Raw genomic sequence first — 19,484 nt, 5'->3', positions numbered from 1 at the left:
GGTTTGTTAAAAAGTGGCACCTGTTTCCGAAGTCGGAAGGGCATTTACATGTCCAGCTCTCCGTGCTTGTCATTAACTTATATTTATAACACAAGTGGGAGGCGGTGTGCATTTCAACAATGTATAATTACCTAGAGGATACCTACCTGACACTCACGTCATGTCTGGGTTTACCACTTAAGAGTTGAGTGAAAGGCTGGCGTTTGACGTCACAACATTCCGGTGATAACAGGATGGCGGGGAAATGATCGAGCCTAGACCCAAGGGACCAATGGCTCAGCATTGGTATCGATCTGCGACGTCTATGCACGATCACAATAAAACCGGTAACATATTATGACCCATCGTCCATTATCCAGTATAGTATAACCTGTGAAGATCCGGGGTAGAATAGGTCTTCAGCAACCCATGCTTGCCGTAAGAGGCGACTATGCTTGTCGTAAGAGGCGACTAATGGGATCAGGTGGTCAGGCTCGCTGACTTGGTTGATGCATGTCATCGTATCCCAATTGCGTAGAGCGATGCTCATGATGTCAATCACTGGAATGTCTGGTCCAGAATCGAGTATTTACAGACTGCCGACATATAGCTGGAATATTGCTGAGTGCGGCTTTTAACAACAAACAAAATATGTTCATTATCTGTTGTGATAAATACCGTGGACGAAAGCTTTGTTTTAAGCAAGATTCGAATGACCCGGAAATAAAAATAGACATCCAATCAAAAGACGCTCCTGAGCGAGAGACACGCCGAAGACCCGGGTTCAATGCCCCACATGGGTACAATGTGTGAAGCCCATTTCTGGTGTTCCCTGCCGTGATACTGCTGGAATAGTCACTCAATCAATTAAGCGAGATACAATTTGTGCAAGGCGAGTGACATAAGCGTTCGTTATTACTCGGCCTTTTCCGTTAGCTGCAAAGATACTCGGCCCCTTATCAATGAATGGTATGTGCGAACATACGACAAACCAATCAGAATGCGCGAAAGACTTCAAGCATTTCGGTCAAAAAATCCCTGCGGAATAAAGTTTGAATTTACATTTGTCTTGCATCTAACAATATACCCAAGATACAGTTAAAGGTTTTCAAGCATTCTGTATAATACCGTAAATCCCGATGTGTTGAATGGCATCTGGTATATATATAGTATATGGGGGAAATATACGTGAATCACTACGCAAAGAGTTGACAATTCTTTTAGTTATGCCCGTTTACCATTCGTCACCACTCGTCCCTTTTCGTAACCTGCAAGAAGACTCGTCCCCCTATCGATGAATGTTATGTACGAAAATACGACAAACCAATCAGAATGCGCGTATGATTTCAAGTTCTTCGTCAAAGAATTTCGTCTGAAATAATTGTTGATTTTACATATGTCTTGCATCTAAAAATATACCCAAGGCACAGTTAAATGTGTTCAATCATACTGTATAATTCCGCATGTCCAGATGTGCTTTACATTGCATCTGAAATATATATAATATATGGGGAAATATATGTGAACCATTACGCGACGAGTTGACAATTACATTTGGTTTGCCCGTTTGCGCTAAGACGGAACCCGGTCGCAAAAATGGCCACGAGAGGGGCACGAGTCGCTATTCGGCTTGTCCCGGAATAACTCGAGTTGGTCACGAATGCCCAGAGTATTGTCAAAATAGCATGGATCTAAATAATGCGCTTGATAATGGAGGGTGTATGTCGCCCCAAGGCCCTAATTTTATTCGGATCTTATGACAATCAAAGGATCCGATAGACATCCTGGCAAGAAACCCGTCTTTGGTTCTCACGAAATACAATTTCCCTCTGTGTAAAACTGCTTAGCCGTTGTGATCAACTCGTTAAGGGCAATATAAACTGGTTTGTACCGGCCTGTACTGGGGTGAATAGATTCTTTGGAGCCGTAGAATTGATATGGCTTCTGTCCAACACAATTATCTTACATACAATATCAATAATACCTTTTTTGTGTGTATAACAAAATGTAACTTCCTTTCGGCATTGTCTCAACAGAAAAAAAGTCAAATCCTTGATAAATAATAAAATCGAAACAATTAAATAATGTCTCATGTAGCCTATGTAACTGTGTTTGAATTTGTTTTTCTTTCAGGCGTTGACTTTGTTAAGAAAATATTCGAAGTCGATGGAGCCCTTATCCAGCTGGTGATATGGTGAGTACTGATGGGTGAGTCAGTGAATAGGGTTTAACGCTCCTTTGAACAGTGTCCGCTTATCTGACGGCGTGTCAGCGTAAGAGGAAAAGGAACCTAATGACTCAGGATCATTACCAGAGCGAGTCTGAGATTCAAACCAGGTTCAGCGGATCCTCACTAGGCGAAGGGAAGCAACTTTGCATACAACTTTTCTGAAACTTCTCTGGCCGCCGTGTTGTCTTGGTAACAATGATGTTTGTTGTTTAACGCCGCACTTAGCAATATTCCAGCTATTTGATGCGGTCTGTAAATAATCGAGTCTGAACCAGTGGACAGTGATTGATATTAAGAGTAACGACGCACGTCAGAGAGTCTGACCCTCCGATCGCCGTATTGAGTCGGCTCTTCACAAACATGGGATACTTCCCCGGAATCTCCAAGGGGTTAATAAAATGCATATTCTAAATATTTTACCTTGTCGCAACAAATGTTTTTATTCATATCTCAAGCTGTTCAGTGAATCGTCATTTTGAAATTTACCATCCTCGTGACACAGGGACACTGCCGGACAGGAGCGGTTCCGGTCCATCACCAAATACCAGTATAGAGGAGTGCAGGTACGTAGTCGAGTCTGAACCAGGGAAACCAGTGAGCGAAAGTGTGAGCACATCTCGCTCTCTGGGTTCACTGCATTGGTGTCATTATTTCGCCTGTGATTGACAGGGCATTCCTAAAATCAGACACACTTTTTAACTTGGTTGATCCATGTCATCGTATCCCAATTGCTTGGATCGATGCTTATGATGTCAATCACTGAAATGTCTTGTCCAGACACCATTATTTACAGACCGCTGTCATACAGCTAGAATATTGCTGAGTGCGGAGTTATTAAACAAAAAACAACCAAACAAATAGTAACATTTCAGCTAAAGGTCGGCGTCGATTTAATAATAGAGTTTAGGCCAGGGGGAATTTGTACACTCTATGGTTGAGTCAGTGTGAATGAATACTGCTGAGAATATATAATATAAGTATAATTGTTGTATAATAGGTGATGGGGTGGGGTGGGGTGGGGTGGGGTGGGGTTGGGGGCACGGATGGCCCAGTCGTCTAAGGCGCCGCGATTCGCTGTGCAGAGTTGCGTCCCTTGGGCACGCCAGAAACCTATGATTGTGGGTTCGAATCCCGATTCGCCCCGATTATGTTTCTAGGTTTGTCAGCACCATACCCGTGCTAGTGGGATTCACCGAAGTGGTAAGCGTCTGAGACCTGTATCACTAAGCTGACACACCGCGATATAACTGGAATAGTGTTAAAAGTGGCTATAAACACTCACTATAATAGGTGATGTAGGTCTCAGACGTTTACCACTTTGGCGAAACACTCGATCACGGGACAGAAAAAGGGAGTTCGACATGTGGTGTCGGCATACTCAGTGAGTTGTGATTAACGCCGATTTTAACAGTATTTCAGGTATATCACGGCGTGCCAGCTTAATGATCTAGGACAGCCCGAAGTGATTCAGGTCTTAGATGTTTACCACTTTGGTGAAACCCACGTACACTGGAATCGTACTGACAAACCTGGAAACGATCGGGGCGAGCCGGGATTCGAGCCCTCATTCGTAGGTTTCTGGCGTGTCCAAGGGACGCAACTCTGCACAGCGAATTGTGGCGCCTTAGAGAGTGAGTGAGTTGTGTTTAACGCCGATTTTAACAGTATTACAGTTATATCGCGGCGTGTCAGCTTAATTTGGTAGGAAAGCCCAAAGTGATGCAGGTCTCAGACGTTTACCACTTCGGTGAAACCCACGAGCACGGGTATGGTGCTGACAAACCTAGAAACATAATCGGAGTGAACTGGGATTCGAACCCACAATCATAGGTTTCTGGCGTGCCCAAGGGACGCAACTCTGCACAGCGAATCGCCGCGCCTTAGACGACTTGACGTAATTTGTGTATGCATATTGGGATTCGACCCATTTGGCGCAGGAAAAGTTGGATAGACATTTATCATGTAGGTATCTTTGGTGAAGGAATATTTATGTGGAAGGAACAAATCTGTAAGAGGGAGCATGTTAGGCGGGAGTAGGCACAATGAAAGTGTGTGTGTGGGGGGAGACTATTAGTTCACGGCAGAGTGGAATTAAGCGTATAGTTATTACCACCCCCCACTAATTGACAGATCTAGATTGACCATTGGTCATTCACTGCCTTGACCACAGATGGCTTATTGAAATAGGAGTATTGCTTGTTAAGTGCTGTTGTTTATTGGAGTGGTCAGGCGATGGAGCGGGCGGCGGGAATGATGCCCGGAACCGTGGCTCTTTGTGTCGTGGTTTGGGATGGTTGTTTATCGATGTGTTTACGTCGCTGTATCTCCTAACACATAGCAATAACTGAATTATTGAACTGCTGTCAATTTGTTCCAGGATTGTTGTAAATTGATCACAGCAGTTGTATTTAGCGTTGTACGCGAGTCACTTTATTAAAATCTTAAACATTGATTCAGTCATCCGATGGCGGCCATATTTAGCCAATATTTTTAAAAATTAAACACATTGGTGGAACCAGTGATCACGTTTGTCCCGAACACACGGTAAAAATAGGCAGCTCTTGGAGTCAATTAAAGAGACAAAACCATATTATTAATTCTTTCAAAACTACAGCTGTCAGTGGATGTACGTTACTTTAGCACTCTAATATGGCGCTGTCGTAAGAATCTCGGTCAACGCCTTCCTACTTTAAATGAATAATTAATCATATGAAACACAATATTTCACAATTTATACTTTTTCCTATTTATCTTAAAGTCATGTGCTCATAGAACAGATTACACATCTGACGGAGCTAAGCTGGTGGGTGACGGCACTGGACACGGCTAGGTCCTAAACCATGACTGTGGAATACATGCATTCAATTTGATCAAAACCAATAATGGATATAAAAATAGGCAAGTCTGTGTCTAGCTAGCTGAATTCCACATGAAATCAGCATAAAAAACATTGTTAGAAGAGACAAATGTGTAATAAAAAGTTTCACAGACTATATGTTGCCACTAAACGAAACACAGATTACAAAAAACATATCGTGTCTGCTTGGACGAGTAATTTGATTCCAAATTGGCTTTGTTGTCTCAGCAACGAGTGTAGGCGGTTGGATGAGACGGTAATTTGCCGCCGTGGTCTATTTGAAATAATTCTGCCAAACGTCTCTGGGGGTTTATGGGTAATTGATACCTTTCTAATTCTGTCTACAATTGTCTGAAACAATTCACTTTTCGTATACATGTATATGTTTTACACATTACCGTTATGTTGTTAGTTGTTCAGTTGTACTTTTAACGAAACTCCTTAATCCACAACATGCGTTAGAAAATTTGACCCAATAATAAAATGGACCTGAATAGTCGACCGCGCTTTATTCCACAGGGTTCTAACGGAGTATTCGGTGAGTACGGGAGGTAACTGCATATGAGGCAAAACAATAGTAAAACATAGAAAAGTGGAACTAGTGAACGAATAATGCATTCGAACGAGTATTATTTTTTTTCTTCTAAATGTTGATATAACATTCTGAATTACTTTTTTTCTATTAATAATAGTTTTCTGAAAAGTTTAGGGAACTTATGGGTAACTGAATAAAAAACTACATGCATTTCAATGTTTATAAATAATTGTTTATACCATGTCACATTTGGTCTAGTAGCTCGTAAAATTCACGACATTTTGTCAGTTGTTATTTCTAGTTGTTTAGGCTTGACAAAGTTTGTGCTTAAATAGGCTTCTGTGCTTATTCAGCGTGGAAAGACATTAGTTATACATTCAGAACGTTCACATCGTACGTACGTACAGACAGACAAACAGACCTGGGTTTCGGTACTCTGCTTGGCAGACTACAAGTGACGTCATCGTGGAAGCTAATTAGTTCCATTTATTGATTCAATCATGAAGTAACACATTTTAATTGGCTAGGTTTTCATATGGATTCTCATATGCGTCAGGGAAATAGAGAATCTCACCCGAGTGTCTTTTGATATCAAATACATCAACACGAGTTGATAAAAGTGGAAAAATTCCGAGGCTTGCCGAGGATTTTTGCCACTTTTATTAACGAGTGTTGATATATTTGATATCAAAAGACACGAGGGTGAGATTTTATTTATCATCCAACATCATTCTTTCAACTTTTTCAATTTGTAGACAGTAATTAGCAGTGTCTTTAGTGAAAAAAGTACTGCAAACAGCTTCAGTAGCAGAGCCATTAGTGATGTCATTTGGTTGTGACGTCATGGTAACCAGTGGCGTCACAATGGTCTGCAAAGCATTGTAATGTAATTTCATTGCAGCGATATCTACAGTGTAGATATCGCTTAATCTGATCCAAGCGATATCTCCTGTGGGAGCCAGTTTTGGATGATAAATTTAACTTTCGACTGTTGATATTAATACTTTAGAGTCAATAATGCAACTTTGTTTATTTTGCACCTCGTATGTTCTCCGCGTTATTTTGAACTTTCTTGTCGTTTTACATCACATAGAAAAGGTACAATGGTAGCTTTGTCAGGCAATGGAACACTTAAAATTGTTCACCTCTCATAGTTTTGCGTTACAGCAATACTTTATAAGTTGTAGCAGGATTCACGCGGGGTACTTAGGGTTTTAAGCGTCCCGCGTAAGGTTTTATATCACTTGACGCATAAAACCCTAAGTACCCCGAGGGATCCTGCTACAACGAGTTTATCTTACTGTCTTAACTGCTTTCGGGTGTCACGTGCGACCCTGCTACAGTTACTGAAAGTATTGCCGTTCCGTGTCATCATGGTCAATCTCGCCATGACTTTGCAACTCGCCTGGTCAGCATCGGTTCAGCTCCGTCAAGGAGTGATTGGTCTAAAGACGCTTACTCCAAGTTGTCTCTATCAGTATTCATACTCGCATAAAAAAGAAACGCAACATCAGCTTTATACTCACATAGTTTCACTTACTCTCAGTCCGTCTATCAATACACGACAGGATCAGACCGGCCAGGCTCGTCACTTAATGGAAAAATTGAATCGATCGGGTTTCGACTGGATTGACTGCAAACCGCGCTCTCCTCTCCTAATGTTGAAAAGGTATCATTTTATAGTGTTCGGGCCTGGCCTGTCTTTGTCACATGTCACAATACCTCATTTTCATTCGTTAAAAGTTAGATCTGACCATGAACTCATGTGTGTCGTAATCGGAAAAATAACGAAGCCTACGTGCCAGATTGATCATCTCTCTATTGATTTTGTGACTTACTCCGGATGTTACAAATGAAAAGTATCTTACCTCTCTGCTTGTTTCATTAACTAATCGACGATATCATGGAACCAATCCAGTGATAAATATGAAATGTCGAGAATACTGTTGTGATAAATTTGAAATGTCTTTCATCTATCAATTCCTTTCGAACTAAAAGTTCTCTTAATATGCAATGTTCAGAATACGCTTGTGATAAATGTGAAATGACTTTTTTCTATTAATTCCTTTCCATCTAAAAGTTTTCTGTCACAAACTTTGTATATCTAACGCAACTCATCATTGAAGCTATAAAAGGTTTAATTTGTTACCATTTTCTAATGTTTTTGAGACGCATTTTAGCCTTATAACAATACCGTCATGATTTAATGTGACACTGTAAAAGCATTAATCAATCAAAATTGACAGAAACAGCTGTTCGATGGAGCTGAGATCAACTTGTGCTATGTCACGTGACTTCCATTGACTCGGAAAAAGTGTGCGGATGTTTGCTTTGAAGCGGGGTATAAGGGATTTATTCTGTCTCTCAGAAATCCACGTGCAGCCTGTATTGCTCGTGGTGGGATAGTGAGTGAGTGAGTGAGTTTGAGTTTAACGCCGCTTTAACAGTATTCCTGTTATATCACGGCGTGTCAGCTTAATATGAGAGGAAAGCCCGAAGTGATGCAGGTCTCAGACGTTTACCACTTTGGTGAAACCCACGAACACGGGTATGGTGCTAACAAACCTAGAAACATAAATGGGGCGAACCGGGATTCGAACCCACAATCATAGGTTTCTGGCGTGCCCAAGGGACGCAACTCTGCACAGCGAATCGCGGCGTCTTAGACGACTTGGCCACTCGTGGCGGGGTATAAGAGATTTATTCCCCTGCTGAGAATTGCATTACCCACCCGGGCGGGTTACACAGTATTTAATCAAGATGACGTGGAGCAATCATATTTCATCATTCTGACATGGAGGTATGATAAATGGTTGTTGTGTCCTCTCTTCTCGCAGCCATTTTGTAAAACCAAAGACATAGATCTCTATACGTCCTTTGTACAACTATGGTGGCATTTCATGCATTTGATTTCGCGTACTGCTCTGGTTTTACACAGGTTGAATCTATTCAACCCTGGCTGCCAGACATGTGGTACTTTGATTTGATTTGTGGTGGCACGTGGTCCTGTGCACAGCGCACAGATCACAAATCAGGTGAAGTTAAGCAACGTCGGTCTCGGAGAGTAGTTGGGTGGGTGACCGCGTTCAGCAGCTTGGCTCCTGAGAGTTTCTAGGGCTTCGGTCCAGCCCCACACTGAAGCACATGTAACACATGTGGTGTCTCATAAGGCAAGTGACTTTGTTCGAAATGTGCCCCTGTTCACCCAGCAGTGAGTGGGTACCCGGTAGGATGAGATGGTAATGTGGCTGTTAACCTTCTAGCGCCTCACAGGCAGCTTGGGTTGTATACTCCTCAGGGAGCTGAGAATGAAAATCGAGTGCTCACTGATCCATTGACCGGGGTAATAATAGTGTAGCGCTATGAGCATCCACTTGGTGAATGGAATCTGGCGCATTATAAATGCACTTATTATTATTATTGCCAGAAATGCCTCGGTCGACTCAGTTTCCTGGAATTGCAATAGTCGAAGGCAAGTAATCCAACACCACCACTGTCACCACGCAATTCGACTCAAATATGCATTCATACGGCCACAACTTAAAATAATACGTACACGATACATCAAATCACATTTGATAAGTTGAATGATGGTCTCTGTGGCACCATTAACTTGACAAGTTACAGCAATAGACATTTACCTCATTTACGAGGCATTACCCTTCACTGCTGAGACTGCCACTCATGAATATTCATGGCGTTAATCGACAGGTCGTGATTCCCTTTGTTGAGTTCATTGGTAGTGCACGCGCAGATTCAGTTTGCTACTCCCCAAGGAGAATTTGGAATTCGTACTAATCCGATGACCGGATAAATATTTCATGCCATAAGCATGCACTGGTGCGGGAACACGGCGCAATGTAAAATGCATAATTGTGATTATTATTTTTGCTTGGTAAATAAAATGAATGACTGTGGCCTATGTCATATTCACCTGGGCCTTATTGGAACACTTATCGTTGCCATCGGGATACGACGCAATGCCAGGTCAGCCAGGTCACAGCTGAGAAATAATCAAGTCTGGACCAGACTATCCAGTGATTAATATTATCAGTATCGATTCACGCAATTGGTTCGTCGCAAACGATGACATGCATGAACCAAGTCAGCGAGGCTGACCACCTCGTAAGTCGCCTCTTACCATAAGCATGGGTTGCTGAAGATCTATTCTAAACTCTGATCTTCACCGGTCTGAGAAATGGTGACTTGCTCTGGTTTCAAATCTTATTCTATAAATAGCTTTAAAAGAAACAATCCCGAATTCGTTTTTATCCGGCGGAGTCGATACATAATTTGTCTTTCATTATTTGATTTTCTAGTTTTGGCTGCATTTTCTCAACCAAATTATTTATTCCTCCAAATCCCAGGAACACCCCTTGTCCCCTTACACACGCACACAGACACACACATTCACAAACACGCTCATGCGCACACACAAACACACTCATTTACACCGATACACAACACACATTCACACACACACACTCATCTACACACATTCACACACATACACACACTCATCTACACGTACACGATACACACATTCACACACGCACATACACACACTCATCTACACATATTCACACACGCACATACACACACTCATCTACACGTACACGATACACACATTCACACCACGCATTCACACACGCACATTCACACACGCACATACACACACTCATCTACACACATTCACACACATACACACACTCATCTACACGTACACGATACACACATTCACACCACGCATTCACACACGCACATACACACACTTATCTATACACATACACACACTCGTTTACACACGTACACGCTTCACACATTCACAACACACATTCACACACATACACATCTACACGTACACGCTACACGCACTCACGGCACACATTCACACACGCACATACACACGCACATACATACACTCATCTGCACGAAAACGCTACACACATTCACACCACACATTCACACACGCACATACACACAATCATTTACACGTACACGCTACACACACTCACGCCACATATTCACACACGCACATACACACGCTCATCTGCACGTACACGCTACACACACTCACGCCACACACGCACATACACACGCTCATCTGCACGTACACACACTCACGCCACACATTCACACACGCACATACAGACACTCATCTGCACGTACACGCTACACGCACTCACGGCACACATTCACACACGCACATACACACATTCATCTACACGTACACGCTACACACACTCACACCACACATTCACACACGCACATACACACAATCATTTACACAAATACACACGCTCATTTACATATAACGCAACACACATTCACATCACACATTCACAGACGCACATACACACGCTCATCTGCACGTACACGCTACACACACTCACACCACACATTCACACACGCACATAAATACACTCATTTACACACATACACACACTCATTTACATATAACGCTACACACATTCACACCACACATTCACACACACACATACACACACTCATCTGCACGTACACGCTACACACATTCACAACACTAATTCACACACGCACATACACACACTCATTTACACACATAGCTACACACACGCACACGCACAATCCGACCCAGAATATCATACGACCCACCCCTTATGTTGGTCATGGGTCTCACTACACAAATGTTCATTTCATGATGAGGCCTAAAGCACATGTTCTGTTTTACTGCTCCGGCGGTATTTAATGCATTTAAAAAAAAATAGATGTTTCTTGTTTGCCACGATGACACGACAGTAGGCCTGGTCAGCTTCACTATTTCAGTCGATCTTGTCAGTAGTTGCACATCCGACTTCTAAGTCAACCGGAAGAAATACTTTCTTCATTTATCTGAAATACATATGTTAATCTCCACCATGGCAAGGGAAATATTGTAAAAATACTGTTATTTTCCTTGTATTCTTGTATTCGAAGGTCGTGTTTCAGTACACTTATAAGATGTATAAAGTAACTACGGGCTGATTTATAAAACAATAATAAAGTTCCTATGCCATTATTTGTTAACAAACTGGATATGACCTTGAATGGTACACGTGTTTAGGTGAACACACCCTTTAGCAGTTTACACGAAATATAACAGTACCAGAATTCTAAATATCTTTGACCGACAGATGTCTTTAAGTGGCAGGCTTTAGTTCGGCCTCACCCACCTTTATTATAAACACTGTTTCGCCGTTTGTTTAGTGAAACACCAGATGTATTGGCGAACCCCATTGGTACCGTTAGTCTTGGTAAGAAAGTATAAGATGAGATCCGTATAATGTCGGATTAATTGTGGTGTTTGAAGATCCATCTGGTCATGAGGGGCGTCATTGCGTTGTTTGTGGAGATTTCTTTCCGTTTTGTGAAGTTTCAGAGAGTTGTTTGTGTCCAATGTCCTGATTGGCGTTTTCATTTTATTTTCTGCTTTCGTTCATTCCTTGTCTTGTGACTATCAATAGAAACCTTTTATGTGTTTATCTGTTGTTTTAATTTTGTGTTTGTTTCTCAAAACTTTCAGGGTTAAAGGGGCGGTTGGGTAGCCTAGTTGTTGAAGCGTTCGCTCGTCACGCCGAAGACCCGGGGTCGATTCCCTACATGGGTACAATGTGTGAAGTCCATTTCTGGTGTCCCCCATCGTGATATTGCTGGAATATTGCTAAAAGTGGCGTTAAACCATACTCACTCACTCACCCATCCATCTTCCCTAGGCAAGTGAGTTAACTGACTATAAAAGTCCAGTTTCCACCCTTGCCGAACTAGGCTGGTATTATGGAGTTCCATTTTGGCTGGGCTAACGAGTCTATGCATAGTCCAATCAAAATCGCATAACGAAATCGAAATCCGGTTTGTAAACTGTCGTGCTGATTTCGGTCGATTGCAGGATTTTACAAAGCATGTGCACCACCAACTCCTTGTCAACACATATTTTCCAAATCTTTTCATGATTTTAATCAAGGTGTCCACGTGATTTGATGCACTTCCCGATGTAAGACTCGTTTTATCCCAAAATAGATCTTGATTATCGATCGGATCGTCTTGTTTGAATCAAATGCAAGTGATACGAGAGGTGGAATCTGATTGGTCCATAGGAGAGGTTTAGAAGGGACATAACTCGTAATAACGTTAACCACTGGTGGCGCTACGATCGAGCCCAGGAATTCCAGCCTAGTTCGACAAGGGTGAAAACTGATCTTTTAAAGTCAGTTAACTCTCTTGCCTCGGGAAGATGTCCCCCATCTGGTCATGTACAACGCCCTTGATTGGTTCAAATATCGTACATATACTTATACACACTGTTTGGATGGAAAATATCAAATCAAGTTCTAAAGGTATATATTACCAATATGTTATCAAGTTTCAAATTTTGAGAATTATATATTACGACCTAAAACTATGTACTATGTATTTTAAATTCTGCATAATCATAAGTTATCCATTATCGTATAAGAGTACGAGTCTGTAACTATCCTCGAGCTATTGTACAACAACGATTATTGTATATTTCACACAAACATATCATCACTGGTCTAACGTACCTAAATGTCTAATGCAAGTAAAGAAATGTTACACGTTCCAGTATTAGAATGATCTGACAAAAATAGAGAAACAAATTTCTAAATTTACTGTACATTAAGCCAATCTAAACCTTTTTTTATCACGAGACACCAAATTCCTTTTGTCCAGAGTGGGGAGACAAAAAGTATATCCAAGCGGGCGGAGGGTCAGATATAAAAATAACAACTCTTTTCATTTTTATCGTACGACAGTATGTTAATACCAGCGGCTGAAGAGCAATACACAATAAAAACATAACTAGACGTTACTGAACACGATGAAAACTTTCTTTCAATTTTCTTTTCTCATTTCAGGGAATTGTCCTCGTGTATGACGTCACAAATATCGCATCCTTTTCACATCTTACTTATTGGATTACAAGTATACAGTATGTAAGTATTGCCAAATATGGGCATCATTTTGTGTTTCGTGTATTTCGAGTGAATGGTCACGAGTGAGTTTTTGTTTAATTTTGAACAGTATTTCAGTAATATCACGGTGTGTCAACTTGATGCGTAGGAAAACTGAAGTGATGCAGGTCTCAGACATTTTCCGCTCTGGCGAAACCCACGAGGACGGTGCTGACAATTCGATTATAACATTCTGGGACGTCTAAGGGACACAACTCTGCCCCGACTGAAATCAAAGGCTGAATATGGAGTTATAAAACCATAGTCCGAAGAAGCTGAAACAAGAAGAAAACATTTGTATGTTGGTAAATAATGGAAATCTACCAAAAACGTATGACTTGTGGCGCCTTACGAATGTGCTACCCAACCATTGCGAATTATCAACCTACCTAACACCAAAATGGACTGGTCCACCCATGCACCGCTGACAAATCGTGATTTTTGTTTTGCATGGGAAGCACGTGCTTGTGGTAAAATGCATTCACCAATCACGCTCGCGCCCTGACAGAATTATTCACGGTGCGCTGACAGGTGTTGACAGAGCACTGGAACAGGTGCGTAATCTCGGAGTTTTCCCGCACTTCACAGGAGTAATGGATTTTGCTCTCTTGACCAATATTTCAAGGGTTTCGGAAGCAAACTTATCGACAGGAACATCTGCTTCAGTAGCAACACAAATGGCTCCGAACAATGTTGAATATTAATAACTATTTTGACGTCAAAAAGGAACTGTTTCTTATAAATCTGTCGGAAATATTCTTATGTTTTTTTGTGGTTTGGATTATCTTTTATATCAAGTGAAACGGAGTGATCCACTTTGAACAAAATATCATTAATATCGTGGGATATCAGTCTAAAGCTTAACGTCCCGGCGATGGGGTAGCCTGGTAGTTAAAGAGTTCGCTCGTCACGCCGAAAACCGGGTTCGATTCCCTACATTGGCACAATGTGTGAGGCCTATTTCTGGTGTCCCCCGTCGCGATACTGATATAATATTTCAAAAAGCGTCGTAAAACCAAACTCACAAGTTTAACGCCGCTTGGAAGACAATTCCAGTTATATCACGGCGTGTCAGCTTAATATAGGACGACACCTCGAACGGAAGCAGGTCTCAGACGTTTATCACTTTGGTGAAACCCACGAGCAGGGGTATGGTGCCGACAAACCTAGACACATAATCGGGGCGAACAGGGATTCGAACCCACATTCACAGCTTTCTGGCGTTACAAAGGGACGCAACTCGGCACAGTGAATTTGGGCGCCTCAGACGACTGGGTCACCTGCGCCCCATATTGTGAAAGGAAAGCTCAAGCGACGCCAGATACGTCTAGCGCCCCATGTGCACTGATGAGTTATGACTCCGATCAGCGAATCCCGTCACGGCTAATGCTCATCATTGCATAAAAACACCTAATAATACCGGGATTTGCCGAATATAACACCCGGGCTTTTAGGGAGATAATATTTTGTCCGAAATTAAGCCCAGGGCTTAAACTCGTGAAGGATTACGTCAGATTCAAGAATACCAAAGTCAGACTTTACAATTAACGAAGCCAGAAATCTGACAAAACCGCGAAATAGTTACTTCATCCTAGTTTTAATGTTCATACTTTTCTGTCATACATGATAGTACATCACTGTCGTATTTCTTCTTTTAGACAAAACAATTCTTTAACAATTTAAACTTCTTCATTTTGTGGAATATTATTTGCATGAAGTAATCCGAATAAAGCCAAAATACGGAATTATTTTCCGTTATTACGCCCATGGTCTTAATCTCACATGGGCTTAAATACGGGAAACTCCGGTAAATAAAGTGGTTGACAAGAAGTAAACATGAACAGTCTGCCAATGTGTGCTTTAGGATTGACCACGTACTTCTGACTCTCCGTTTGCCTACAAATCATGTGGTAGTTTTGGCGGTCGGGTAGCCTAGTGGTTAAAGCGTTCGCTCGTCACGCCGAAGGCCCGGGATCGATTTCCCACATGGGTACAACGTGTGAAGCCCATTTCTGGTGAAGACCCGGGGTAGAATTGGACTTCAGCAACCCACGCTTGAGGTAGAAAGCGACTATGCTTGTTGTATGAGACGACTAACGGGATCGGGGGGTCAGGCTCGCTGACATGGTTGATACATGTCATTGATCCCAATTGCGTGGATCGATGCTCATGATATTAATAACTGGATTGTCTGGTCCCGACTCGAGTATTTACAGACCGCCGTCATATAGCTGGAATATTTCTGAGTGCGTTGTTAAAAACCAACCAACCAACCAACCTAGAAGGTCCATTTTCTCCATGTGGGGCACATATATTGCCCCAACGCAGTATAGGTTCCAAAAGAAAATAATGGCTAAAACAACCTATGGATAAGCGCCGCTTCCTTTTAACAGCACAGCACACAAGAGACTGCCCGAATGATAGGGGTTCAGTTGAGCATTGGACTTAAATGCCATTTCTTGTGACCATAAACTGACTCGTGTGAATATCCTGGCCACTCTTAATGACCAACGTTGTTTGTTTATTGTTTAAAGCTGGACACAGCAATAGTCCAGCGATATAAACAGCTTTGGGAGAAAGGTTGTCGACCATAAGCACTTTCCAATTGGCCATTACATATGGCTGATAGTCTCGGGCCGATCTCGCGAGAGCTGCCATGGCTACTGAGTTGAATGCAAGTGCTGTAGTGTGTGTGGGGCGGCGTACAAAGCTGTACGTGTAAGGTTTTAAAACAAGAGTCACGTCTCTGATATTGGCCGGGTCAGCTATCGTTAATGATTTCTCCCCGTTATATTTTGCAAATCAAGTCAGTTTGAACATATTGATTTGAGGAATGGCCCGGTCATCTAACCGAGGCAGGTTCTTCCCTTAGTACAGTAAAGTACGGTTATAACGAACTCAAGGGGACTACTAATTTTAGTTCGTTATAACTGTAGTTCGTTATAAGCATATATACAGCATAACTACAGCAAATAGTCGGGACCAAAAACGTAAGTTCGTTATATCCGTCAGTTCGTTATAAGCGTGTTCGTTATAACCGTAGTTTTCTGGATTTCAATTCAATTTTGTTTTATTTCGTGTAGGCCATCGGCCAATGATTACATTTGTATTACAATGGACGTGACGTACACATATCTTATTGTGCTGACAATGTACTACGATAAATATAGATAGCTAGATATTTAATTGACTTAGTAATGCCTTAGAAATGAGCATACCTATAATTGTGGCTTCCAATCTCGGTTCGGGGTCACGGGTGGCCCAGTCGTCTAAGGCGCCGCGATTCGCTGTGCAGAGTTGCGTCCCTTGGGCTTGCCAGTATCCTATGATTGTGGGAACGAATCCCGGTTCGCCCCGATTATGTTTCTAGGTTTGTCAGCACCATACCCGTGCCCGTGGGTTTCACCGAAGTGGTAAACGTCTGAAACCTGCATCACTTCGGGCTTTCCTCCCACATTAAGCTGGCACGCCGCGATATAACTGTCATACTGTTAAAAGCGGAGTTAAACCCAACTCACTCACTTACTCCAATCCCGGTTCGCCCTATTTATGTTTCTAGGTTTGGCAGCACCATACCCGTGCTCGTAGATTTCACCGAAGTGGTAAACGTCTGAGACCTACATCACTTCGGGCTTTTCTCCCACATTAAGCTGACACGCCGTGATATAACTGGAATTCTGTTAAAAGCGGCGTTAAACCCAACTCACTCACTTACTCCAATCTCGGTTCACTTTCATTATATGTTCGGGTCTGTCAGAACCTGTAGGGAGTGAGTTAAAGTTTAACGTCGCACAGACATTATTCTAGCCAGGCGGTCGGGTAGCCTAGTGGGTAAACGTTCACTCTTCACGCCGAAGACCCGTGTTCGATTCCCGACATGGGTACAATGTGTGAAGCTCATTTCTGGTGTCCTCCGCCGTGATATTGCTGGAATATTGCTAAAAGCGGCGTAGAACCGTACTCAATCATTCACTCACTTATTCTAGCCATATAGCGACACTGCACATGTAGAGTATATCTAGAGTCGTAGTTTCAGAGGAAAACACAACACCGTAGAATAGGCCGGGGGAATGAATATTGTTTAACGGCGCAGTCAGTAATACTCCAGCGATACCACGACGGCTGTATATTGTCGTTATAGGACGAGAGAAATTAGTTAGTGAGTGTACGAGCAACGTCCCCATGCTCATGCATTCTCAAATATTTATTAATGTATCTAGCCAGTGAAGATCCGGGGTAGAATAGGTCTTCAGCAACCCATGCTTGCCGTAAAAGGCGACAATGCTTGTCGTAAGAGCGACTAACGGGATCGGGTGGTCAGACTCGCTGACTTGGTTGATGCATGTCATCGTACCCCAATTTCGTGGATCGATGGTCATGAGGTCAACCAGTGGATTGTCTGATCAAGACTCGATTATTTACAGACCGCCGTGAGTTTTTCACTGTGAGTCACATATACACAAAGAAAAAAAGTCAAGCACACCCCTATTTCTGAACCATGGCAAATGACAAAAATCGTGGCATGGGATGACTGACCACAATTGCTTGGCGATAGAGTGCGGCGTTAAACAACAAACAAACAAATATTAATGTTTCTGCTACGTTCTACTTCTACAGGAAGTTGCGCACTGCCACAGTGGACGCGGCAGGTATGAGCCGATACCCATCATCCTTTGCGGCAATAAATGCGATATGGACGAGAAGCGACGGGTGAAGGCTAGCAAAGGATACAGAGTGAGTCGGCAATATAGATGTTTGTATGTCGACCATGTAGATGTTTGTATGTCGACCATGTAGATGTTTGTATGTCGACCATGTAGATGTTTGTATGTCGGCCATGTAGATGTTTGTATGTCGACCATGTAGATGTTTGTATGTCGGCCATGTAGATGTTTGTATGTCGACCATGTAGATGTTTGTATGTCGGCCATGTAGATGTTTGTATGTCGACCATGTAGATGTTTGTATGTCGGCCATGTAGATGTTTGTATGTCGACCATGTAGATGTTTGTATGTCGGCCATGTAGATGTTTGTATGTCGACCATGTAGATGTTTGTATGTCGACCATGTAGATGTTTGTATGTCGGCCATGTAGATGTTTGTATGTCGGCCATGTAGATGTTTGTGAGTCGGTCATGTAGATGTTTGTGAGTCGGCCATGTAGATGTTTGTATGTCGGCCATGTAGATGTTTGTATGTCGGCCATGTAGATGTTTGTATGTCGACCATGTAGATGTTTGTATGTCGGCCATGTAGATGTTTGAAGGTCGGCAATATAGATGTTTGTATGTCGGCCATGTAGATGTTTGTATGTCGGCCATGTAGATGTTTGTATGTCGGCCATGTAGATGTTTGTATGTCGGCCATGTAGATGTTTGTATGTCGGCCATGTAGATGTTTGTATGTCGACCATGTAGATGTTTGTATGTCGACCATGTAGATGTTTGAAGGTCGGTAATATAGATGTTTGTATGTCGACCATGTAGATGTTTGTATGTCGACCATGTAGATGTTTGTAAGTCGACCATGTAGATGTTTGTATGTCGACCATGTAGATGTTTGTATGTCGACCATGTAGATGTTTGTATGTCGGCCATGTAGATGTTTGTATGTCGGCCATGTAGATGTTTGTGAGTCGGTCATGTAGATGTTTGTATGTCGACCATGTAGATGTTTGTATGTCGGCCATGTAGATGTTTGTGAGTCGGCCATGTAGATGTTTGTATGTCGGCCATGTAGATGTTTGTATGTCGGCCATGTAGATGTTTGTATGTCGGCCATGTAGATGTTTGTATGTCGACCATGTAGATGTTTGTATGTCGGCCATGTAGATGTTTGAAGGTCGGCAATATAGATGTTTGTATGTCGACCATGTAGATGTTTGTATGTCGACC

The 19,484-nt window shown here is 42.3% G+C and overlaps 1 protein-coding gene across 1 annotated transcript in view; it reads left to right on the top strand.

The window, feature by feature from the left end:
• LOC139460560 (ras-related protein Rab-13-like) overlaps positions 1 to 19,484 on the top strand; it is a 68,467-nt gene that overhangs the window by 47,376 nt on the left and 1,607 nt on the right. Inside the window, exons 3-6 of the mRNA XM_071242027.1 lie at positions 2,113 to 2,173; positions 2,712 to 2,772; positions 13,494 to 13,571; positions 18,207 to 18,323. Of these exons, the coding sequence (XP_071098128.1) occupies positions 2,113 to 2,173; positions 2,712 to 2,772; positions 13,494 to 13,571; positions 18,207 to 18,323 (317 nt within the window). The remainder of the gene's footprint in view (positions 1 to 2,112; positions 2,174 to 2,711; positions 2,773 to 13,493; positions 13,572 to 18,206; positions 18,324 to 19,484) is intronic.

Source organism: Haliotis cracherodii, unplaced genomic scaffold (genome assembly GCF_022045235.1).
Source record: "Haliotis cracherodii isolate W230 unplaced genomic scaffold, xgHalCrac1.p SCAF_14, whole genome shotgun sequence".
Lineage (NCBI taxonomy): Eukaryota > Metazoa > Mollusca > Gastropoda > Lepetellida > Haliotidae > Haliotis > Haliotis cracherodii.
This window is presented reverse-complemented; position numbering and strand designations above follow the sequence as displayed.